At 35.4% G+C, this 25,190-nt stretch overlaps 2 protein-coding genes across 7 annotated transcripts; one reads left to right on the forward strand and one right to left on the reverse strand.

Annotated features, from left to right (window-relative positions):
• The first annotated feature begins 837 nt into the window (after positions 1 to 837).
• On the forward strand, positions 838 to 17,509 carry LOC101217797 (hypothetical protein). Of its 6 annotated transcripts, none has more exons than XM_011661221.2 (14): positions 838 to 982; positions 1,082 to 1,154; positions 1,352 to 1,618; positions 1,705 to 1,834; positions 1,940 to 2,042; positions 5,463 to 5,586; positions 7,069 to 7,134; positions 9,830 to 9,868; positions 11,528 to 11,608; positions 11,737 to 11,784; positions 16,134 to 16,184; positions 16,316 to 16,384; positions 16,513 to 16,749; positions 16,937 to 17,509. In XM_011661221.2, the coding sequence occupies exons 3-14, from the start codon at positions 1,469 to 1,471 to the stop codon at positions 17,186 to 17,188; spliced, it is 1,350 nt and encodes a 449-aa protein (XP_011659523.1). In that variant the 5' UTR covers positions 838 to 982; positions 1,082 to 1,154; positions 1,352 to 1,468; the 3' UTR covers positions 17,189 to 17,509. The 6 variants fall into 6 exon arrangements, with proteins under 6 accessions (XP_011659523.1, XP_011659529.1, XP_031739577.1 ...); XM_011661227.2 differs by having other exon boundaries at positions 1,082 to 1,146; XM_031883717.1 differs by having other exon boundaries at positions 840 to 1,154.
• A 4,483-nt stretch (positions 17,510 to 21,992) lies between these two features.
• On the reverse strand, positions 21,993 to 23,328 carry LOC101203541 (GDSL esterase/lipase At1g29670). The gene is made up of 3 exons (XM_031880235.1): positions 23,090 to 23,328; positions 22,727 to 22,976; positions 21,993 to 22,327 (listed from the first exon to the last, which is right to left on the reverse strand). The coding sequence occupies exons 1-3, from the start codon at positions 23,216 to 23,218 to the stop codon at positions 22,110 to 22,112; spliced, it is 597 nt and encodes a 198-aa protein (XP_031736095.1). The 5' UTR covers positions 23,219 to 23,328; the 3' UTR covers positions 21,993 to 22,109.
• Between the last annotated feature and the right edge of the window lie 1,862 nt (positions 23,329 to 25,190).

Here is a 25,190-nt window from a genome sequence, read left to right on the forward strand (position 1 = left end):
TATGATTGGTTAAGAAAGCACGACACTCTATTACAAAAAGTTACCTATTTTTACCTCTCAAATTTAGTACAATACTATTCTATTGCAAATAAATATTATAAATAGAGACAAAAACAATTCTTTTACTCATATTTATATCAAATTTGTTACCACACATCTCACTCATAATTGAATTTTCATAACATAAAACACATGTATTTAAAAGGCAAGAATGAATGGTTCATTCGGATACCAAGAGTGATACCAAGAGCTTGAGTATCTATACTCGTAAAATGATGATATTATGTGAATACATTTTTTTTTTTTAATTTCTATAATATCACTCAATTGGAATAGAACTTGTTACCAATCAACATACTTTGATTTCGTTGCTTCTTTTACTATACCATAAAAGATGACTCCCTTATTATCATACCCCATACACATAAACTTCACTATTTTGAGTTGTGCAACGATCATCTCGATATTTTGAGTAGAATCAGTTTTATCCAAACGTATTATTTAAGTGTTCTTAAACTCTTACAAATTTAAATACATCAAAGGGCATAACAAGTGATTTGAAAATAAACAGTTTAAAAACAATATGAAAGTAGATGTATTTCAGTTGGATACATTAAACAATAACCGATCCAACAAGTTTGGTCTTGTTTGGTAAATGAACGACTAGATGCATCATCAATACCTCTTTAAATTTTAAGTGTTTAATACGATGGGTGTTATCTTTCCAAGTGACTTTAGGTAAAATCAATTTCAGTTAAGATTGAAGAAAACAAAAATGTAGTTTTTGTAATTTTCGCAATTCTACATTTTGTGCGTCCAATAAAAACGCTGTATGCAATTTCCGCTCTTTTGAAAAACAGTTGTGCCCGTGAGTTTCCTCCCGAACGAGACCCGCAACCCAACCCTCGAGAAAGAAACCTATCGTTCATTTTCTCTGCAGTTGGTCTGGTGCTTGGTTTCCAACGCATCTCCACAGCTCCCGGTTCAACTCTCTCTAATCCATTCGTCCGTAATCTGTATGCATCTCTGATCTTTATTCTATTGTCAATTTTTTTCCCTTCCTTTCTTCTTGCGGTTGTAGGTGGAGTGGAGGGTTGCTGGAAGAGCCTTTGAGGTCGGGTGAAGGAATGAGTTGCCATTTGAAAAGTACGAGGGTAAGAGATTTCAAAAAGGTGGATTGGGAAGGGTAGGAGTTGTTACGCTAAGTGGGTCTTCGGGAGCGGAGGGGTTCACACACACACACAGAGAAAGAGAGAGAGAGAGAGGGTTAGGTGATGAGGTTGCCATTAATTGTGTTATACAGCTTCAATTTATTCATGCTGTAGTTATTTATTTAACATTGGTTGTACAGCGGCCTAGATATATAGTGCTTCATCGTGTTGATCACTACGAGGATTTCAATTGTTAACCGTCAGCCGTAGAGGGTTGGTGCATCACAAAGGATTGAAAAGGATAGAAATGAGCTAGAATGAGTAGATTGTCATTCAGGCCTCGTCCGCTTGACATTCACAAGAAACTCCCTATTGTCAAGTCCGTAAAAGAATTGGAAGATGAAGAAACCCCCACTTCTACCCGAAATTCCCAACTGCTTCGTGTTGCGGCCGAGGTAGATAACGAGGTACTGTAACTGTATATATCTTACTTAGTGCTTCCCCTTATCCCATGTTTTTCTGGATCAATCTAAAGCCTTTTCCCTTAATTTAGGTACATCAAGTGCCTTGCAAGAAATTAGCTCCTGATATACCCACTCCTCAATTTGTTGTTGTTGATACATATGAGATAGACTACTCCCGCACTTTTAGTCAACCAACTTCTTACTTACGTGGCAGAGGAGGTTGGTGATATACGGAGTACTGCTACTGTAGATATTTTTAGGTTTATAAACTTTTGTACCATTCCCATTCCCGCGTGAATATGTATACATACTCTGTATTTGCAGCTCGGACAGAGCTCGGAGAGTTTGTTGAGTATGACTTGGACAATGAAGACGAGGATTGGCTTCATGACCTCAACAAAGAAAGAAAGATACTCGCTCCTGAGAGGCAAATTTTCAACTTGGTTTTGCTTGAGGAAAACGTTATCTAACATCTTGTAGTTGCCACTCCAAATTATCATATTACTGGCTAATATTCTGAGTTATATTTGGATTCTCTCACTCTTGCATGTTCATGTTTCTTTCCTTTTGTTTGCAAAATTTCCTTAATCCAATTTTTTGGTCATGCTGAGTTTTTGTTTGTTTGAGATATGGGTTCTTGAAATTTGTTTAGTCACTTTTCCTTTGCAACCTTCTGTTTATTCTTTATGTTTATTGGCTAATGTGTACTAAAGTCATTTGTTCTTCCATTGACCTTACTCTGATGGATTTTCAGCACTTTCTATTTGAATTCTTTAATTAAAACTATTGGGTTTTTTTAATAGTGTTCGAGTATGAAGTTTAATTGGGAGAAACCTGAATTATGTGAAACTAATCTGGATGAGGTCGAAACTCAAACTCTTTCTCGGAGCCTAAACTATAAGGTTGAATTTCTTCCCTTGCTTTACCTTGATCTTCCCTTTAGAGGATCCCCAAGAAGTGATTCCTTTTGGCAGTCCAGGAAGGATAAAATTAAGAAAAACTTGATAGGTGGTGCCTCTTTTCGGTTCACCATTCTTGATTGGATCTTAGATTTTATTTTATTGGACTGAATACGAGTTTGGACTTTATGAGCTCTAATACCATCTTAAAATCGCCAATTGACTCAAAAACTTAAGTTAGTGGATGAAGGTAAATTAATATTATATCATTCATCATATGTTTTTGTTGATTGACAAATGTATCTTTTTTGGATCTGGAAAACTCCCTATTATTTTAGTTTTCCTAGATCATTGATTTATAATTCACTTGCAAGCACATTGAGCATGCGAGAATAGTATCATCCACATAAACAATCAAAATAACAGTTTTGTTATCAGCAAAATGCTTATTGGAAGATGGTATTATCAGGTTGACTTTGAAAAAATTTCAAAGCTCATAACTACTTGCCAACTGGATCAGCTAGCGTTTTCATCTCTGATTTGGGATTTTGTAGATGCAGTGTGTTAAAAAGATTTTAGACATTGTGGCCAAGTGAACTAAAGAACTTCTTTCTGTTTCTTTACAGAATCTCGTAGAGAAAAGAAGAAAAGACATTTCATATTTTGGTCAACACAACGACGTGCAAGGATCTTGCCATGAGTGGTTTGTTGAAAAACAAAAATTTAGTCCTTTTACTTTGTCCATGTTTCAAATATAGAGATCTTGGATGAGGGTTCTATTTGTGGGGCGTCTTTCATGAAAAACAAGATCATAATAGGAAAACAATGTGGCTCCCGAGGAGAACAATTTTGTGAAGTGATTAATCATCCTAACTTTGATGTTGATAAAAAAACAAAATCTGCTGTTGGTCAAAAGAGAATGACAATGAAGATTTGCTCAATTTTGTAAAGTGATTAATCATCCACAACCATGCCCTGCTTGCAAAATGGGGCTGGAGATTTGCTAGGGAAGATTCTGCTATTTGAAGGAAAATTATTTGCAGCATCCATGGTAAAGAACCTTTTGATTGGTTCACAATAGGAAAGTTCGAAAATAGTCTAAGGAGTCCATGGATAAGCATCTCAAGAGTGTGGAGGTTGGTGGAGTATCTTGCCTAACTAAACTCAGTAATGGTAGTAGAACTAGCTTCTAGTCAGACATTTGGGTTGGAACCTCCCGTCTCAAAGTTCTTTTTACCTTACTCTACAGAATAGCCTTACTTTCCCACGGCTTGGTTGCAGACCATTGGGATTTTGCTACCCTCTCTTGGTCCTTACCCTTTAGAAGAAGCTTAGAAGATGCTGAATTTGTTGAATTTAAATCATTACTCTCCCTTCTCTCATGTGAAAAAGTTCTTGACCATAAGGTTTGGTCAATTGACCCCAAGGGCATTTTACAGTTAAATCTCTCTCGGCGCATTTGCATTCTGCCCCCCCCCCCCCCCCCCCCCCCCCCCGCATAATCGTTTATTTAAAGCCTTACGAAAGTTATCCAGCCCTCGGAGAGTTACATGATCTTTGGGTCTCTCAACAATGCTGATATTCTCCAAAAGAAGGCCCCCAACAAGTGCCGATTACCCTCAGTTTGCCCTCTCTGTTCGAAACCAATTGAGATTTTATCCCATCTTTTCTTGCTTTGCCCCTCCTCCTCTTTTTGCTGGAATAGGTTCTTCTCCATTTTCAACATTGTTTGGGTATTTGATGGCTCTCTTTGCTCCTCGATTCTCTAGCTTCTATAGGGGTCGTCTGCTCCTCGAGAAGCCAAGACTATTATGGTCAAATTTTCTAAAAGCTATCCTTTCCGAACTGTGGTTTGAAAGAAAGCAGAGGAACTTTCACCACAAAGGAAAACAGTGCTCTGAAGTCCTTCTCTCTGCAGAAGAAATCCGACAGCTTGGGTTTCCTTAAACAAGGAGTTCGGGGCTTTCTCCATTCAACATATTTGTCTCAACTGGGCAGCTTTCCTATTCCATCCAGCTCCTTAATCTTTGTCCTGTATTGGAACCAGCCTTGGTTTTGTATCCCTCAGCAGCCGTAACTTTTTGTTTCTGTCTCTTCTTCAAATTTTAGTTTTTCCCAGTCTCGGCCTGTGTACTTTTGCTGGACTTATTTATGTTGTATCATTTATTTTCTCTGTTTTGATCAGTCTTATATTTGGGATAATGATGTTTTGGTGCTAATTGAGATGCCCAGGTGCATCTTCTGATTCCCCTAGCTTTTCGCTCTTCACGCTTCTTTATTATTCTCAATGTATATACCTCTTGTACTTTGAGATTTTATCATTAACAAAGAAGTTTGTCTCCTTTTCTAGACAAAAGAAAACAAAAAAAAGAGAATGACAATGAATTCAGACTTGAAAATCAGGAATGATTAGAACTTAAAGTTCTCAAGTCCTGCATTGTTTATGGTAGATGATGCATATAAGTCTTCGTTAACCTCAGTTTTGTATAGCTACATGTGAAATTATTAGGCATTCTAGGGCATGCTTCCTCGTGATTGACCATTGCCATTCTTCATTATGCGAGTCATCTCCTTTGTTTGTTTGCATCTTAGGAATCTTTACTTCTTTCGGGGTATATGATGCCATGGTGTGTGCCAATAATAGATGACATACCAATTGGAGTTTAAAGATTGAGTTGGTGGTTATGAGATTTTAGATTCTCTTTGATGATTTGATCACTGCGTTTTCTTTTGCTTTTTTTCTTTTTAGATTTTTGTTTTGGTTTTGAAAATATCCTTCATTTATTGGGACAGTTTTGTTTGTTTGTTTCTTTTTATTTTACGACCTTGCACATTTTTCGCCCTTTCTCCTCAACTATCTCCTATATTTGAGAAGTGCAATTCATTTTCCCCTTTATCTTCGGTTTGCTAATTATTTCATCGTCATTGAGGTGTATTTGTCAATGCAGATTTGAGAGCTTCCTCTTCAAACTGGAGGTATTGGATCACAAGGCTCGAGAAAGGGCTGGTATAATAACAACTACTCTTGGTTCACCCGTTCCTGTACTCCTACAACATGATAATGCTATTGAGGTGATGCTTTTTTTTTTTTATCATAGTTGGAAATTTGTACTAACATTAGATTTCATGCATATTATAACACGACGTGTTGCTGTTATTGTTGGTAGATCGATTCAATTTTCATCACAGTATAAGTTTACCGTTTGATTTTTTTTGTTCAATGCTCTGCTATACATCTGATATGTGTGATCAAACAAACTATGAGACTGGAATATGATCAAACAAGCTATGAGACGCAGAATGTAAGGGTTGATAGGAAGGTATTCTTGGTACGGAGAATAGGATGTGGAAGGGAAGACTTAGTAGAGGAATGTAGAGGTAATTAGATAGAGAAGTTGGATGTGGAGTTGGGTTCATTAGCTTGACTTGGGGATTTCTGCGAGGCAGTATTGAAGCTCCCCCACAAAAAGGGGGAGACACTTTCTACAAGAAGGGACACCAACTGTAAGATCAAACCTATAGAACGATTAAAAAAGTCGTCGAAATTGAGACCCACGAAGATCTATGGAAGTGGACAAGGGACCAAATCCCCCTAGGATCCCTTTCTACCCACTAAACATCCCTTTTCCACTTACCCCACAAGCCATAAATAAGAAGCGACCGTTCTCCTCAAATAGATGGATTGAGAAGGAACTCCTTGATAAAAGCGCTAGGGTCTCTGTGATGAACGTACATCATACCAAATGTTTAAAGGAGTAAATTCCAAGTACTCACAAAATTACAATGCCAAAGGATATGGTTAGGTCTTCCTCCACCTCCATCATCCACCATGAAGGACTTCCCATTTTAAGAATCTCACCTTCCTAGGAACCCTAATGCTCTAGAAAACTGAAAAAACCGACTCACCTAAATGAAACAGATGAGGGAATACAACACAAAGAGGTCTCTTACCCACTCAACGATCTTCCCAGAAGTACGTTTCCATTCTCTCTCCCACCACACAACGAACAAAAGGAACGAAAGAAGGGAGCTTTCTTGAAATATCTTTCCATAAACTCCCATCTTCCAAGAATCAATCTTCTGTTTTTTTTTTGTTGAAGTGATAATAGTTGTTTCATACAAGAGTGCAAGACTCATATTTATAGAGTTTCATTACTAGTGGGAGTAAAAAAGGAATTAACCTAGATTATTACCCAATTGCCGAATTAATCCTTATTCTTCTTACATCAGTTGATGACATTTGCACATTGTTTATGTATTATATTGGTTGGTTTTTAGTCATTTGGAGGTAAAATATTTTCATATTCCTATATCTCAAATTCATTTTTATCTGCTTTAGCTAGTTCCTCTTCTTGACTTTGTCGTTCCAAGGGCCTTGGGTGCAAATATAGAAAAACTTCACACAAAACATGGAATATTTCTAACGTTTAGCTCTTGGATATTATCAATGCATGCCATTGTCGATAAATTTTTGATAGATATCTCATATCATTGGAAAATTTATGGTTTCATTAATTTTTTAGTAACACTTTGGTTCTTTGATTTCAATGCCAGGCTCTACAAACACAAGCAATCAAATATTCAGTTATTGAATCTGTTTACACTTATTGGAAGGAAAAGGTATGAATAAACCCCTAGTATTATTGGGGTTTTGTTTAGTATTTTGACATATTGCTTTTATCGATTCGTAGAAGTTTTTGGGAGCATGTATCACTTGAACATTGGTCTCTTTTCATTTAATTACTAAAAATTTGTTTCATTAAAAAGAGTTTTGCTTGTAATTTTTATGGCGGAACACAGAAAGGAAGATGAGACATTCTCTAACACGAAGAATGCTTGCTTAAGTGCACTCCAGTTGGCGCCAATGTTTAACCAAGAGTAATTACAATAAGATTTACAGAGAGAGCTTTGTTTTGAAGTTTAACTCATGCTTCTAAAAAATAAATAATTATTCAATCAACTATCTTGAACCAGAGGATGTTTGGGCTACTTGAAATAATGGCCAGATCAGCTGATAGGCTGGAAAGGACTACAACCTCAGTATGAAGTGATGTGGGAATGAATGGAAACCATGCAACAACAATTTACGAGTGCCACCTTGAGGACAAGGTGGTTTCCAACCTCGGGGGTAGTGTTAGATGCATTATTAAACCCTCCAATAGTTAAGACTTATGCTAGAAGGGGTAAGAGTGGAACTTAACGACAGTGTGTTTGTACTTTGTATTTAAGGTGGGGTTTCAGGTGTAAGGTGTTACTTTTGGTTGATTAGAACAGTTTGTTAAGGACTAGAGAGATATCCACTCTCTTGAACGGGTGAAAGTGCATGTTGTCTCATCTTTTGATTATCAATGTTATGAACTCCAAGTGGAATCCTTACACTAACCCACTTAACACTTCACTTACTAGAAGAATAAGTAAGGTAGTTGATGGATCCCATTGTCTCAATCCTCTAGCAACTAAAATTATACCTCTCGGAAACATTCTTGGATTCATTTGATCTATTATGCATCAAAAACTTTAGATTTGAAGCCTCAAATAAAAAGTTACAATCCACACAATCAAATGCGTTCTCTAAGCATTCATTTTTGCGATTTTTTTTTTATTATTAAAAACAATTTTCATTGAGAGAAAAACAAAAAACACAGGCATACAAAAAGTCCAACCCACAATAATGTACCCCCCTGTAAGAAAGGACTCAAAGTATGAAAAATAACTACCATAGATTATTTAGAAAAGATATTTGAAACCAAAGCTCACAAAAAAACATGATAGGAGGTAAAACCTCACTAGCAGTGTTTTTAAATGCCCAAGGCGCAATGGCCCTCTAGAACCAGATCTAAGATTTGTCTACCTTCAATAAAAGAACTTTAAGAGCTTGAAATCATGGAAGACATCATTCTTATACCTCTAAGCAAGAGCTTGAAATCATTGAAGACGTGGAACTAATTGGAAGAAAATCTTTTTCAAAAGTAGCCAATTTTTTCTTTTGACTTAAGCAAATGAAGTTTTATTTAAAACAAGAAATCAAATGTCCATTATCATGAAATTTCGTGAACACACTATGAAAATGTTCCTTCAAAAGAGACCAATATTTGGAAAACAACTTTGTAGTAAAACCATCTAGCCTTGAATTTTTATTCTTACTAGTAGATGATATAATACTAAATTTACATTTACCTCCACCCATCATTTACAAAACCTTGTGCTTTCTTTTTTTCTCAATTCAAAAGATTTGACTAGACTTGCATAAAAGCAGTATTTTGTTGGATTCTTGAATATGTTTCAGTCTCATAGTTGGTATAAAATTTATTCACTGATTTTCTTAAATAGGAATCGGCCTTTCTTGGTCGTGTTTCATAACCAAAATAATAATTTTGAGCCTTGAACATTCTTGGATTTTAAAAATCATTTCTTTATGATTTTGTACTTTTCTTCTTTCTTTTCTTGAAGAAGCAGTATAGCATTCAGTATTATAAGGAAGGGAAAAAGTGCAGATCAGGAAGTTTTTGGTATAGGGATGAAAATAAATCTTGAATTAAGATTTGCCTGTTTATGGGCAGTAACAATGGCTTGATCCGAAGTGTGGGACTCCACTACTATTCTTTCTGTTGGAAATGGGATCCCATTAGAATTGAGGTTCTAAATTTTCCCTCATATTTCTTAGGGACAGGAAAGTCAACTTCATTGATAACAAGGCCATGTTCAATCTAATTATTTTTTAAAAAATTTGTCTAATGTTAGCCACCAAGATTTGTATAGCTCACCCTGGAAATTAAAATTCTTCTATCAATTTTCCTCAGCCTCAAAGCCTTCTTTTCTTTTGAACTTAACAAGTGCTTCTGTTGGTATGACTCTATCCAAGAATTAAGCACAGGAGACGGTTCGACTTTGCTTCTACCTGGGCTGATGATCTTTCGGATGTTGCGGGATCCATCAATCATAGCCTAATTGCTAACGGTCTTCCTCATTAATACGTTTAAGGATACTTCGTTTCTTTTTTACCTTGTTACTCTTATGGTTTGCTTTTTACTTTCTAATTTGGTTTTGTTTAATCACCTTTTATAGTTTTGGATTTTTAAGCATTAGTCTTTTTTCATTTTCTGAATGTAAAATGTTGTATCTTGTTGAAGAAAACATATGGTTGGTGTATTGTATATATTTCTAGAATAGTTTGCTCAAGTTCGTTACAGTATTGTTCACCTAAAATCATATATTCGAATGTTTTTCCTTGTGTTCTTGCAAGTATGTACTACTATTTTTCTTTTAATGGGATGCATATTCATACATGTTTTATTTTTCCCCCTCTTATTAACAGCGTGAACGGTGGCAAAAGCCTATATTGCGGCGTTTGCAGGTTAATATCATTGTCTTATTTTTTCATGTTACATATTATTAATGGTTTATTGTTTATACATGTTAAATCATCATCAAGTCCATAACTAACTAGGGAAGAATAATATCATTGGCATTCGAATTCATGACCTTCTGCTCTAATACCATGCTAAATCTAGATGTTCTATGGATACAAGTTTTTAATTTAATTTAGTTTAATTTAATTAATTTGGGATTGGGAGAGTTTTTTGTTGCAATCTCTAACCATATCGTCATTCCTCATCATTTGACAAGGGGAAAGCTACTTTATGTAAATATTTTGCTACTACCAAACCCAAAAGTTTAAGCTTATGCTGAATATCTTATAACAGATTGCGTATGACCTCTTTATGCAGTAATTCATTGGTGTTGACCAAAGAGAGAAATTTATTAATCAATGAAGGTTTAATCCCTCATCAGTTGTTAATACGTTGAAATAAATCTTAAAGAGAGCCTTTGAAGATAAAAATCACACATCATCAAAAGGAATGAATATGGAACAGAGAAATGCCAAAAAGGTTTCTGAACTTTCAAAAAACAAAATCAGATAATACTTTGAGAGAAACTCTGCTTTTCCAAGGACAGAAATTAATAGTCTCATTCATGGTCTTGATCATGCAAAATTTGGATATTCGTTAGGCTTTTTCTATGAAGTGGTAGGTTAGATTAAGTAGCACCTGGGATGAGGTTGTTTTCTGTTTTCCCAAGGGTGGCAATTGGTTAAAAGAAGGGTGGCAAGTGGGAAATTCTTCAATCTAGTAGTCTTTGAAGAGCTAGTTGGAGTAGAAGATTATTTATTGGTCTTCTAGTAGGAGATTTTTTAGATTTTTCAGCCTAGTAATATTTTCAAGTGTTAGTTGAAACCTAACTGAAGCCCGATTGGAAGTCCAAAAGATACGTTTAGTGCAGGTAATATACCAAGCTCAAATACAAGTTAGTATTCGAAGGGCTTAGGCACCGGGGGAAAATAATGGTAGTACCACGTCTTTGTTTGATAGTATGAGGTTCCTTTTCAAAATCAATTGGCTATAAGAGGAGTAGCCCTTCTACCTTATAAGGAGTGTGAGTCTCTTTGGTTTTTTCAATGTGGAACTTTTAACATCTCAACATGCTCCCTCAAGATGGTGCCCCTTTGGGTTCACCTATCTTGGACCGAATACCCGTTTGGACTTAATGGACTCTGATACCATGTTTGATAGTGTGAGGTTCCTTCTCAAACCAATTGGCTATGAGAGGAGTAGCCCATCTACCTCATAAGGGGTGTGAGTCTCCTTGGTTTTTCTAATGTGGGATTCTTAACATCTCATCAGTCTTAATGCAATGAGCTATGTCATGGAACACAAATTCAGGAGAATGTAACTCTAGGTCCTTCTGTTAATTCCATGTTTTTTTTTTCAGAAGAAAAAAGAACCACAGTTGGTTATCTAGCTCTTATTGATTTTGTAGTCCTAGATCTTAAGAACATTTTTTCAGGAAAATGTTTCAGTGGCGTATTATGATTTTCACCTCAGGATTCATTGGAGTATAGAACATGGTCATCTCACAGGCTTTTGTGTTTTAGTTTTCTTCAATTGTGATTTTTATGTGATGCACTCTAGTCTAAATGATTTTCATGAGTTAATTGCTCCTATTTCTTATGCAGCCGCCTCCACCTGTCAATGACACAAATCCATATAATGTCTTTAGGCCAAGGGAGAAAGCCCATAGACTTCACACAAGAAGGGTATATAAGATCTTTGCTTGCCTTCAATCATTCTCAATTACTGAAGGATGTTTGTATTTGAAGTTTCCACTATGCACTTTATATATTTTTTTTATTATTATCCTCCTCATTCTTGATATTTTAAACAGATGCAACGGAGGGAAAACAATGTGCAATCTTTTGAAAAGCTTCGCCAGGTGAGTAGTACTTTATTAAATTTGAATGTTATACTACTTCCAATTGGTTCTTCCTGCAGTTCCTTTCCTTCAAGCTTGAATAGGTCTCTTCCTATACCTCCTGATTAGATTGCAACTGACATGTAAGGCCCCAAATTGTGGAAACATATGGTCGGAGTAGTAAGGGAATCTGGGTGCTGACAGTTGGTTATTGGGATGGAGGGTGAGAAGAAGGGTACGGATGCCAAAGGGTAGAGTGCTGATGGTTAGTTAATAGGATAGGGGATTGGAGTGTTGAGAACTTTTTGTGCAAGAATTGTTTGTGTGAAAGGGAGGTGCCAGCCTCTCCCGGGAGAATTTTTATTTTCTTGTTCTTGTTTTTTATTATTTATCTTTCATATTGTGAACCTTTTATGTGGAAGTTTGTTATCCAAGTCTACACTGTTGCTATGTTTTGTGTGTTTGGGTATTTTGGTTGATTTTGGAAGTACTTGCTAAGAAGGAATACCTGACAAATATGTATCAGAGTCAAGAATCCTTATTCCTCTAAGAGTTGGGAGAATGGCTCAACGGAAGTTGCCAAAGAAAATTGAAGAGAATGAGAAAGAGATACTGTAGATGAAAAGTTCTTCAAAGGATTTTTCTTCATATAATATTCATTTTCATGTGTTGGGCCTTCATATTTCAAGCCCACAAGTGAGGGAAGTGTTAAATGATATAATATTAAATTTATCTTCACCCATTACCTTAAGCTTTCGGGTCAATTGGTGATTTAAGACTAATTATCACTTTCTTATACTATGGATGATAAATCAATGACTTGAATCAATGAGAAGGGTCAATGTTTAATCATAGATAGATTTGAGAAGTGGATACCAACAAATATGAGTTCGCCCAGGTGATGAAGGAAGTTAACATTCAAAACCAATGAAGGTCTATTAGAGTGACTAGTTATATCATTTTTCCTTTCCAACGTTCCTAGGGTAAACCTTCGATTGTGGACACATGAGAGGAAGTGCAAAATGGGAATTCACTTATTTAGGACTAGTTGTTTGGATAGCTAGCTATATATGTAATAGTTATTGTATTTTGGATTATGCTTGTATTTTGTGTTTACTGTTGACGGTAGAGAGTTCCTCCCTCTCGAAAGGAGGCAATATTGTATTTTGTGTTTTCTATCAGTAAAGTTAGTGACTCTCCTCGAAGGGAGTCCTTCCATTGGTATCAAACTGGAAATCCTGGGGAAACCGAGGAAGATGCCACAACAGAAGGTTGAGGAAAAGGTGGAAGTATCAGATCGTATCTTGAACGACGTTTGTGAGGAACTACATAGATTACCAGAAATGGCCTTTTCAATGGAAGAATTAACCGAGAAGGTGAATTTGATGCTTGTTGACAACTCCACTCGGCGACGCATGCGATTGAAGGGAAGCATATCCAGGAATTGACGATGCTGAAACTGGCGGCTGTCTCGCTGTCAATGTGGTTCTCCTCTGTTCAATTCCATCGAAATTGGTGTTAGGGTTTTGTCGTTATCCTGCTCTGATACTATATTGAAAGCGATAAGGAGAAATAGCACCGAGTTAAGTGAAAACCTTAGTACAAGGAGAAAAACCACGATAGAACTTTTCTTATTATTTTCTTATGGAATAAGGGGTACAAGAGAGGGAAGATTAATAGGCAACAAGAGCCTAAATAAAAAAGAAAAAAATAATTAGGGTAACATAATTTACCAAACTACCCTTGGGCTTTCAACATACAACAAACCTACAAATTCTAACATAAACATTTGATTATTATTGATTAGATTAATAGCAACTTCGAGAAGTAGATGAAATTTATTCGAAACCATTTGTTTTTCTAGCATCGAGTTGATGTTTCACAACTTTGAGGAACAAAAAAGCGTAACCGAGGAAGCTCCGTGTCTCACCTAAGGAATGGGCAACCCATATGGTGAGTCCTTGGAGGATGCAGAATCCAGGGGAGGGGTAGTCATGGTACACGGACAAATGATGGCTATGCATACCGAAGTAAGTTTAAGAAAGTGGAGATTTCAAATTTTTAGGGTCCCCAACCAAATTTATGGCTTTTCCGTGCTGAGGTACTTCAGTATCCATCAATTATTCAATTTCGAAAGGGTAATGGTAGCGTCCATGTGTTATTCTGGCACAACATTTCATTGGTACATATGGGTGGATATTTGGCAGCCCTTCGAAGTATGGAAAGATCTGAAATATCGATTGTTGGATTGTTTTTGACCAACTCAGGAGGGATCACTGAGTACATTTCTTGGCCATTAAGGAAAACTCCATTGTTGAAGATCTTTTAGAGCGATTTGAGGTGTCGTTGCCCTACCTGGTAGATGAGGTGTTCGAGAGTACTTTTTTAAATGGGTTAGACCCGAAGGTTTGAGTCAAAGGAATCTCCAACCGCGGAGCCTTGAATCGAGAACTAGGAAGTGAGAATTCTCATAAATTGTGGCGCAACCTACAATTTTATTGCACCACACATCGTGGAAAAACAAAAGATACCAGTGACAAAGACGACTTACAATGGGGTCATCATGGGAATTGGAACATTGGTGTCTGGCAAAGGCATATGCAGGAATGTGATTGTGGCTTTAGCCGACGTAACCTTAAAGGAAGACTTTTTACCCTTTGAGTTAGGAGTATTACTTCATCTTGGGCATGCAGTGGCTGAGGACTCTTGAAGTAACCGAAATCCACTGAAAGAGCTTAACGCTGACAATTGGGGTGAGTAACGATCGGGTAGTCATCAAAGGAGACCTAAGTCTCATGCGTAGAGAAGTGTTCTTGAAGATTAGAGTTTTTTTTATAGAGTTGCGAGCAATCAGCACAAGTCTTGACTTGATGGAGGTCTTGCAAGAATCTCCTTCTGAAATCAATGGAGGTCTTGCAAGAATCTCCTTCTGAAATCATTCATCATCAGGAAGTTGACATATTTGAAACTCCTGATCGATTACCCATACAACGAGGAGAGGAAATACAAAATCATCTTGAAGGATGAGCAAGAACCAACTAACTTGAGACCTTACTGATATTCGATGGTTTAGAAATATGAAATTGAAAGATTGGTCACAGAGATATTAGATGTAGGGCTTATTAGACCTAGTCATGGGACATATTTGAACCCGATTCTCTTAGTGAGAAAGAAGGATGACAGGCAACTGTTCTACATTGACTATCGCATGTTGAATGATTTAATGATATCTGAAATTCCCTATTCACATTGCTCATAGATTATTAAACTACATACGGGAATAGAAGGTGATATATCCCGAGTAAAGTTAGAGAGTTCCTCTGGAAAGGAGGTAGTATTGTATTTTGTGTCATCTGAAGTAAAGTTAGAGACTCCTCAAAAGGGAGTCCTTTCAGCCTAGTACCTACATTCAATTGATGAACTAGGGATTACATTCCAATGGTTTAGCAGGCCATTTCGGCCGAGATAAAACAGTGGATTTGGTATGTCAAAGGTATTATTGGCCACAATTACATTAAGATTTTCAAGATTTTATTGAATAGTGTTTCTACTTGTCAAACAACTAAGGGAACTCCCACTGACGCTGGACTATATACTCCATTCCTACTCCAACCATTGTTTGGGAGGATTTATCTATGGATTGTGTTAGGATTGCCGCATACATGGAGCTAAAATTCGGTCATGGTAGTAGTTGTGGCTGCTTTCATAAGATGGCCCTTTTTTCCTATTATGTTTAGGTTTTTATAGGGTTTTATTTTATTTTGCTCTAATACTTGGTTGGTAATGTTGGAATATCATTAATTTATTGATATTTTTCACTCTTTTAAAAAATACAAAGGTTGATCTTAAATAGAAGAATGATGCAAGCATAAAAGAAAAAGAAAGTCTACCATAATAAGTGCATTCTAATTACAGCTACAAATATTAAAGAGGACAAATCAACATAAAGAAATCATGTTACCGTAACAAGTGCATTCTTAATTTGTGTGAAATTGTTAAATCACCAACCAACCCACAAGCTTAAGTGGATGAGTTATGGTGAATTTAATTATATCAATATTTTGATGTTTTATTACTACTTTTGGAGGGATATTATTCTTACAGGAATCGTTGAGGTTCGTATGATTTCGTAGATGAATAGGAGGTGGACTCAAATTGCATTTGTTTCACTTTTCTTTTGAATATTAATTTCTCGTTATATCTCCCTTTTGGTGAACTTATGAAGTCCTGTAGGTCTCTAATGGCTTTGTAAGCTATGTCGTAAAATGTATTTGCCTATTCATCATATTGAACTTAAATGTCTATTTTCTTTTGACGTAAATTAACATTGTCCAAATTTTACCACTATGTTTGGAATTGTAAAATTTCAGGTTAGGCGCAACCTGGAACAAGCTAAAACCTTACTGGAGGCTTTAATTAAGGTAAACTCATCGTATTCATGTATTAGCGTAGGTGCATTTGCATTTATTTTTTAGAGGGGAAATTATGTTTGCATTTGTTTTGAAGCTAATTATAAAACACTGCATTGGCTCAAGACGTGATCTTTGTGCAGCGGGAAGAGAAAAAGAGAGATCTGATGGAAAGTGATGTTGGCCTTCAGAGGGTTCATTTGAAGTATAAGGTAATGTGTTTACTTGTGTGTTTTCATTTTTGTTGAGTTCTTTTATATCCGGGATAATTGCTTTGATCTTACTTCAATGATCTATATTTTCTTACAATATTGATGCGTGTTTTCTCATCGGGTATCAGCATGAAACTGAACTTCTGGAAGAGAGCTTAGCACTTCCCAGGTTCTTACCTTTCTCTTGTAAGTTCGGTTCAAGCGAGGACGAATTTGTGGATTTAGATGAGATTGCGATCAGCCGCCCACCACGAATACGAACTTCTGGATCTTTGGTGGAGGCAAACGCAATTATGCTCCCTACTGAAAGCGTGAAGCAAGAGTACAGGCAACAACAGTTGCCACATGGATGGCTTCACAAAATGGTACCTTTATGATGACTTATAAAACCTACCTTGTCCTTTTTAGTGCTATAGCACCATGCTATAACTGTTCTAGCCTGGTTACCAATTAATATTTTTCCAGAACTGACTTGCCTTTAAAATCATAATCCTTCTTAGAACATTTAACCGTATTATTTTAACAGTTCAAAGGGGATTGGGAATTGTGCAGGATCCTTTGGAACCAGTTTTGTTGTTTGCAAAACCTCTGATTACAGAGAAGTTGGCAGCTGCAACTATAGTACCTCCATCAGATTCTTCGACAAGGAATAGTGTGTCAATGGGTTCTCATAAATTTCGGGGAAGAATTGGCCGAGGTGGCAGAATAATATTTGACAGATGGAATCCATTGTTGCAAACTGGTATTGACTGTAGTAACTCATACTATTCACCACGAAAACAAGCGCCTATAGCATATAATTGATTGAGTCTGATTTGAGAGATCATCTGCATAAGAGCTCCCAGATTCCTTTGATGTACAAATGGAAGGAAAAATTGTTTGTTATAATGGCGTCAAAACGACCTTTGTTTCTACTGACTTAAGAATTAATGCAATAGCAAGCTTAGCCTGCTCTGCAGGTAGCATGTGTGTTCTGCTGTGCTGCCCAATATCTTCCTCTTATTGTATTGTTTGTGGAGATTGAGACGTCACTCTTGAGATGACAATTGATGCTTTACCTAACCATAAGATTGCGTGTGCAATATCTTTTGAGAATATGGTGTTTAAATATCTCACATTTTTTTATTTAGTTTGTCGGTTGACATTAAATTGGTTGGATGTTTAACTTTATTGATGTGAACTGAAATTTAAGATTATCATGAAAAAAATGTGTAAAATATAAGAATACTAATTCATCACTTTTACTATAAAGAAATGGTAATATTTAAGAAAATTTAGTCATGATTTCAAAGTGTGTCTTTACCGCGTAGTAAAACAAGAGACAAAGAAGAAAGACAACTCTAGTTTTTGCCTATAAAACTCTTAGTAGGCACCCATAAGCAGTTTCAAATGAAGTTACAGTTCAGTTTTTAAAGATGTAGAGAAAAGCACGAAAAGAAAGTTTAAGGCTATAACATTAGCCTTTTTTCTGAACGGTTTGGGTGTCACTTTAGTCAACACTAAGAAGCACCAATTCTGACCATTAGCTCAATCTCCTGTACCATTGACCATGCCAAAGTTATGAAAGCACACTTATCAGCCCACAATGATTGTACTAAAGAGGTGCAAGGTAAAAAATAACTCATTCGAATAATAGTTTTGAGACAAATAAAAATTGAGTTTGGGGCATCACCGATCAGTTCTTGTAGAAAAAAAACTTCACTGTTACTCAAAATGAGACCATTTAGTAGTTAGATGTGAATTTCAAGACTTTTTGACACTGATAAAAAATGGGTCGTTTCTTTGTAAGCTATAGCATTGACCCTTTCGGGCATATTTTTTTCAGCTTTTATGGGCAAAAAACTTTAATTTCACTTGAGACCACCCAATAGTTACATGTGAATTTTTGAGACCTTCGGCACTGTTCTAAATTGGGTCCTTTTTTCGTAGGCTATAACATTGGTCCTTTTTTCAACGTTTTGGGGCGAAAATAAAAATCGACCCTCATGCATATTTGTTTCAGTTTTTATGGAAAAAAAACTTTTATGTCACTCAAAATGGACCATCAAGTTGTTAGATGTGAATTTTTTAGACCTTTGGCACCGTTCTAAGTTGGGTCCTTTCTTCGTAGGCATAGTCTTGGCCCTTTTCTCAACGTTTTGAGACGAAAATAAAAACCGACTCTTGGGCATAATTTTTTCGACTTTTATGGGCAAAAAACTTTAATGTCCCTCAAAATGAGATCACCCAGTAGTTAGATGTGAATTTTCGAGACCTTTGTCACCAATCTAAATTGGGTCCTCTTTTCGTAGGCTATAACATTGGACCTTTTTTCAATGTTTTTGAATGAAAATAAACACTGACTCTCGGACATATTTTTTCCCGCTTTTATGGACAAGAAACCTTAATTTCACTCGAAATGGGACCACGAAGTAGTTAGATGTGAATTTTCGAGACTTTTGGCTACGTTCAAAATTGGATCCTTTCTTTGTAGCCTATAGTTTTGGCCCTTTTGTCAACGTTTTGGGACGAAAATAACAATCGACTCTCGAGCAATGCTATAGCATTGGCCCCAAAAAGTTGAAAAAAGGACCAATGCTATAACCTACGAAGAAAGGACCCACGTTAGAACGATGTCAAGGGTCTCGAAAATTCACATCTGGTCTCATTTTGAGTGGTATTAAAGTTTTGTGCCCATAAAGGCCGAAAAAAATATGTCCGTGAGTAAGTTTTTATTTTCGCCCCAAAACGTTGAAAAAAGGGCCAATGCATTAGCCTACGAAGAGAAGACCCAATTTAGAATGACGTCAGAGGTCTCAAAAAATTGCATCTAACTACTCGGTGGCCTCATTTTGAGTGGTTTCAAAGTTTTCTGCCCATATAGGCCGAAAAAAATATGTCCGATAGTCAGTTTTTATTTTCACTCCAAAATATTGAAAAAAAGGCCAATGCATTAGCCTACGAAGAGAGGACCAAATTTAGAATGATGTTAGAGGTCTCGAAAATTCGCATCTAACTACTAGGCGGCCTCATTTTGAGTGGTATTAAAGTTTTCTGCCCATAAAGACCGAAAAAAATATGCCCGGCAGTCAGTTTTTATTTTCGCCCCAAAACGTTGAAAAAATAGCCAATGCATTAGCCGACAATGAGAGGACCCAATTTAGAACAATGTCAGAGGTCTTGAAAATTCGCATCTAACTACTGGCTGGTCTCATTTTGAGTGCCATTAAAGTTTTTTGCCCATAAAGGCAGAAAAAAATATGCCCGGGAGTCAGTTTTTATTTTCGCCTCAAAACGTTGAAAAATGAGACAATGCATTAGCCTACGAAGAGAGGACCAAATTTAGAACGACGTCAGAGGTCTCAAAAATTCACATCTAACTACTAGGTGGCCTCATTTTGAGTGATATTAAAGTTCTCTGCCTATAAAGGTCGAAAAAATATGTCAGGGAGTCAGTTTTTATTTTCGCCCCAAAACGTTGAAAAAAGGGTCAATGCATTAGCCTACGAAGAAAGGACCCAATTTAGAATGACGTTAGAGGTTTCTAAAATTCGCATCTAACTACTCGGTGGCCTCATTTTGAGTGGTTTCAAAGTTTTCTGCCCATATAGGCCGAAAAAAATATGTCCAGCAGTCAGTTTTTATTTTCGCTCCAAAACGTTGAAAAAAATGTCAATGCATTAGCCTACGAAGAGAGGACCCAATTTAAAACGATGTCAGAGGTCTCGAAAATTCACATCTAACTACTCGGTGGCCTCGTTTTGGGTGATTTTGAAGTCTTATGCCCATAAAGGCCAAAAAAAATATGCCCGGGAGTCAGTTTTTATTTTCACCCCAAAACGTTTAAAAAAGAGCCACTCTTTGTATTAATAAATGCTATAACATGACCCTTTTTAGAACGTTTTAGGTGCTACTATAATACATCCTTAACAAGCACAAATCCTAACCCTTAGGCTAATTTAGGTTCATACGCTATACAAAAAGTAGTATGTCACACTTATCAGCCCACAAGCATTGAGGTAAAGAGGTGCAAGACAAAAAAAAAAAAAAAAAAACCCTTCGAATACATGTTTTTTTGACAAAAATAAAAAATCAGTATGAGGCATCAATGGTCAGTGTTTATGTTAAAAAACTTTCATATTACTCAAAATGAGATCATCCAGTAGTTTGATGTGAATTTTCAAGACGTTTTGACACTGTTAAAAGTTGGGCGGTTTCTTTGTAGGCTTTAGTGTGGCCATTTTTCGTGAGGTTTGGGTGCTACCATAGTACACTACTACGATCATTAATATCGACCCTTAGGCTATTTTTCTGTATCATATAGTATGCAAAAGATAGGATGCCACATTTTCAACTCACAATCATTGTTCTAAAGAGGTGCAAGATAAAAACAAAAAAAAAAAAATAAACCTTTCAAAGACAAGTTTTGGGACAAAAATTCAAAAATGAATATGGGGCATCAGTGGTCAGTTTTTGTGGGAAAAACCTTTAATATTACTCAAAATGAGACCATCTAGTAGTTTGATGTAAATTTTTTAGACTTTTTGATACTGTTCAAAATTGGTTTGTTTCTTTGTAGGCTATAGAATGGCCATTTTTCGAACATTTTGGGTTCTACCAAAGTACACCACTAACGAGCACCAATACTGACCCTTAGGCTATTTTTCTGTGTCTTACAGTGTGCAAAAGATAGGATGCCACACTTATTAGCCCACAATCATCGAGCTAAAGAGGTGGAGGATGAAAACAAAAAAATTAAACCCTACGAAGACAAGTTTTGGGACCAAATTAAAAAATGAGTATGGGGCATAGTTGGTCAATTTCTGTAGAAAAAAACTTTAATTACTCAAAATGTGTTCACCTAGTAGTTTGATGTAAACGTTCGAGACTTTTTGGCACTGTTCTAAATTGTGTCATATCTTTGTAGGCTATAGCATGACCATTTTCCAAACGTTTTGGGAGCTACCATAGTACACCACTAAAGAGCACTCATCTCAACCCTTAGGCTATTTTATGTGTCATAAATTGTGGAAAAGATAGGGTGCCACACTTATCAGCCCACAATCATCGAGCTAAAGTGGTGGAAGATAAAAACAAAAAAATTAAACCATTTGAAGACAAGTTTTGAAACAAAAATAAAAAATGAGTATGGAGCATCACTAGTCAGTTTTTATGTGAAAAAACTTTACTCAAAGTTTTCGTGTAGTGAGAGGTGCAAGACAAAAGCAAAGGAAAAGAAATCGTTGGAAGACTAGCTTTGACGGAAAAATAAACACTAAGTATGGACAATCACTGATCAACTTTTTTGGGAAAAAACTTCAATATTTCTGGTAAGACCACTTAGTAGCTAGATGTAATTTCTTGGAACTTTTTGACACTGGTTAAAACTGAGTCATTTGTTGTAGGCTATATCATTGGTCATTTTTCGAACACGTGACTATTACCTGCATTTTGGAAGACTAATAGATGTGAGAATTTTTAAAATCCTCGCTATATTAAAAGTGGCTTGGGATAAAATCATTTTTGGATTATTATATCCCTTGCCAAACACTAAATCTACCATATTATCATTTGATTTTCTATTTTTAGTTGTTGTTAGTTTTTTTTAGTTCTTTCAAGTTACTAGACATTAAAAAAATGGATTTTTCAATAACGAGAAAAGAAACTTGGGAGCACACTGTCACAGTACAAAGAGGTAGTTTGTAATTTGCATTAGAACATTTGTGTGTACAATTTATATGATATTTTAAAGTTGAGCTAAATGATTAATATCAAAAGGGTAAGTATCATTAGGATGTTGGGCATTGAAAGCTCTAGTGGCCAATGTCATCATTCCAATCTCAGTTGGGTGAACTCCATCCCAAAATATATATTCACTTCTATTGCCACATACTTTCCCATTAACTTCACACTGCAGTCCATCACCTCGAAGTTCGCAGCAAGGATTATCTCTATTTATTACACCTGCAACATCGTAATACAGATATATACTTCTTACAGTATAGATTGAAAGATAAGTTAACGTTTTATCCATTAATTTTAAGTGCTTTTCTTTTTTATTATTTTTCTTCATCCATATTGATATCTCAATGGATTTATCAATAAACTTGAAATTTTGATATTTATATCGAAATTGATACTAAATCCTTCACTCAGTAATAATCTGGCTTAGATGATGACAATCTACATAGAAGAAAAGTTCCTAATAACCAAGACATTTTCTTTAATATATAGTTGGTTATGTCCTAATGACATGAGCCTTTCAACATATTTGCTTGACCATAATAACCTCTGGATCTAAATTCATTTTGAGATGGTAATTGGTATATGTATTGAAAGAAAGTTTAGAAGGATAAAAGTTACCTTGATTGGAAGAGGTATCATGAAGAGCAATGTTGAAGACGTCAATGAAGATGAAGTTGGCATCACCAAAATTGGTATTAAAATCCTTAACAAGAGACTTAAGGCCAATGTTGAAAAGTTGAATTGCATTGTTAATTTTGTCAACACATGAAGATCCTTTGTGGTCAAACTTAGCCTTTGCATATGGACTACACCCAACAATCCCTCCTCCAAAAATCGCTACTTTTCTTGCTCCCTTTTCGTATAATCCCTACAACAAAGAGTAGTCTATCTTGAGGTAATTGTGATACTAATTTAGACATGTTTAAGGAAGGAAAAAAAAAATGTGTGATTCTGTAGAGGAGAACCCCACTTGATTCTTACCTTCAATTGGAGGGAGAGCTGTTTGGTTAGAGCGATGGCATATTGTTGTGGAGTGAATTGGACACTTGTTTTGTAGTAAAGTGGCATAAAATAGTTATTAAGATAATCATTCCCACCAATATTAACCATGTACAAGCAACTATTAAGATGAGTCTTAACATTGCTCTTGCTTCCTAATAACTCATTGAATTTTGAAATTATATTATTATGCTGATCCAATTGTTTGTTGAAGCTTGTTCTTTCTCCCTACAATAAACACAAAACACATAATACACACACACACACACATATATATAGTTAGTGAGGACAACATGACATTTTATCTACTCTTTTAATCCATTGTATTAATTTTCTCTTGAACTTGTGTAATAACAGTTATATATGTTTTGAAATCTACGGTTTAGTTTCTTCATGTAATAATTTCAAATATTTATTCTCATACATGTAATATTTATATAAATGCTTTCTATTAAATGATTCTAAAGAGTCAAACTATATATATTACCATATATAACTATGATCAATCTTGTCATTCTTGAGACATTAGATGATGTATACTTACCTTTTAAACTAATTTGTTCTATAACCGAAAAAGTTTTGGTTTTATCTGCCCAATTATTCAATTTCAATCACAATCATAATTACAATAACAATAACGATATGAAGTTATTCATCGAGATTTTACGGTAGAAGTTTACGTCAGTTGCATTATATATCTTATCAGTACTATCACTGATAGAATAGTTTGAGATGAAAAATAAAATCACTAAAAAGCCAAAATTTAAAAAGGCCTTAACCTTTTTAAACAATATTTTAATGTATTTTTCAATACTTCGTAGTTGGTAACAAAATTTAGGACATGTTTAGATTTAACTTGAAAGACAACAAAATATAAAATTACCTGTGTCATTCCAGTTTCATCTCGAATTCCTGCCGCTCCAGAGGCATAATTTACTCCTTTAAGAATATTCCAACCTCGTGTGTTCTTAAACGGTGGAATGTAATTTTTAAAACTCAAAAACTCAGCTGCAAAATAATTAAAATTGGTTTAATAAATCATAATATAAATGTAATTAACAGGAAATAGGTAGCACTGTTTTAGTTAAATTGTAAGTTTTAGTTTATAACTAGAATAACATCCATATGGTTCGATAAAAATTCTATTAAAGCATAGTATTTGACAACATGAGCTTTTCACCCAAAACAAATCTAACGTCATCGAATTTTCAATATTCGTTTGTTTCAACTTTACGAGCTCTAGTCTGAATATTAGATATCTTGAAGTTCATATCAAAACTAATTGTGATCGAGTACACGAAAAAAAAAGTGGGATCCTTTATTTATAAGGCTTTAACATATTCTAATATATATCTTTAAAGGGTAGGAACTGATCATTTGCAATTTAATCAAACTTTAGACATAGAATTGAATTTATAAGTAGCAAAATGAAGGAGTGACACAAACCGATGAAATCAGCAATGTTGCGACCATTGGTAAATCTGCCAGTTGGTATCATATTTTTAGAAAAATCAATTCCATAAGGCTTGTAATCAGCTCTAGCCAATCCTTTGTTGTTGTTGTTATTTCCATTGTCAACCAATGAATCACCAAATATGAAATAACAACCCACTTTGGAATTAGATGATGATGCTCCATTCACCCAATAACTTTCGAAGCCAAACATTGTTAAGAACAAATAAATATTTAGCATCAGCATAACCACCTTTCCATGGAGTTCCATTTCTTGAATAATATTTGAGGTTTGTGGGCTAAATAATCTCTTCTCTTTTATAACAAAAAATAGTGTGTTTCAAGTTTTTGAGGTTGAAAGTTAAATAAATTATATGACTTGGATTTGGATGAGAGGCTTTAGAAGGATACAATACGTTTCATTGTATGCATTATTGTGTCAATAAATAATGAAATTAATAGTGGGGTTACAAAACAAATAAAAAAATTGTTAAATGCTTGAAAATTAAGCATATTAATTTAGTTTTCTAGATATAATACACCATACATATACATGAACTAGTACTTTAAATTTATTATATTCATGTATTTAAGTTTTTGTTTTATTGGATTAATAATAAGTTCATGTAGA

The sequence above is a fragment of the Cucumis sativus genome, chromosome 1 (genome assembly GCF_000004075.3).
Source record: "Cucumis sativus cultivar 9930 chromosome 1, Cucumber_9930_V3, whole genome shotgun sequence".
Lineage (NCBI taxonomy): Eukaryota > Viridiplantae > Streptophyta > Magnoliopsida > Cucurbitales > Cucurbitaceae > Cucumis > Cucumis sativus.

Excerpts from the sequence above, each read along its gene's own strand:
- LOC101217797 (XM_011661221.2), top strand. The coding sequence starts at position 1,469 with ATGAGTAGATTGTCATTCAGGCCTCGTCCGCTTGACATTCACAAGAAA. Across the intron at positions 5,587-7,068 it reads AACATGATAATGCTATTGAG|GCTCTACAAACACAAGCAAT; the intron begins GTGATGCTTTTT and ends TTTCAATGCCAG. Across the intron at positions 16,385-16,512 it reads GGGTTCATTTGAAGTATAAG|CATGAAACTGAACTTCTGGA; the intron begins GTAATGTGTTTA and ends ATCGGGTATCAG.
- LOC101203541 (XM_031880235.1), bottom strand. The coding sequence starts at position 23,218 with ATGGTTAATATTGGTGGGAATGATTATCTTAATAACTATTTTATGCCA. Across the intron at positions 22,977-23,089 it reads AGCTCTCCCTCCAATTGAAG|GGATTATACGAAAAGGGAGC; the intron begins GTAAGAATCAAG and ends TCTTTGTTGTAG. Across the intron at positions 22,328-22,726 it reads TGATACCTCTTCCAATCAAG|GTGTAATAAATAGAGATAAT; the intron begins GTAACTTTTATC and ends ACGATGTTGCAG.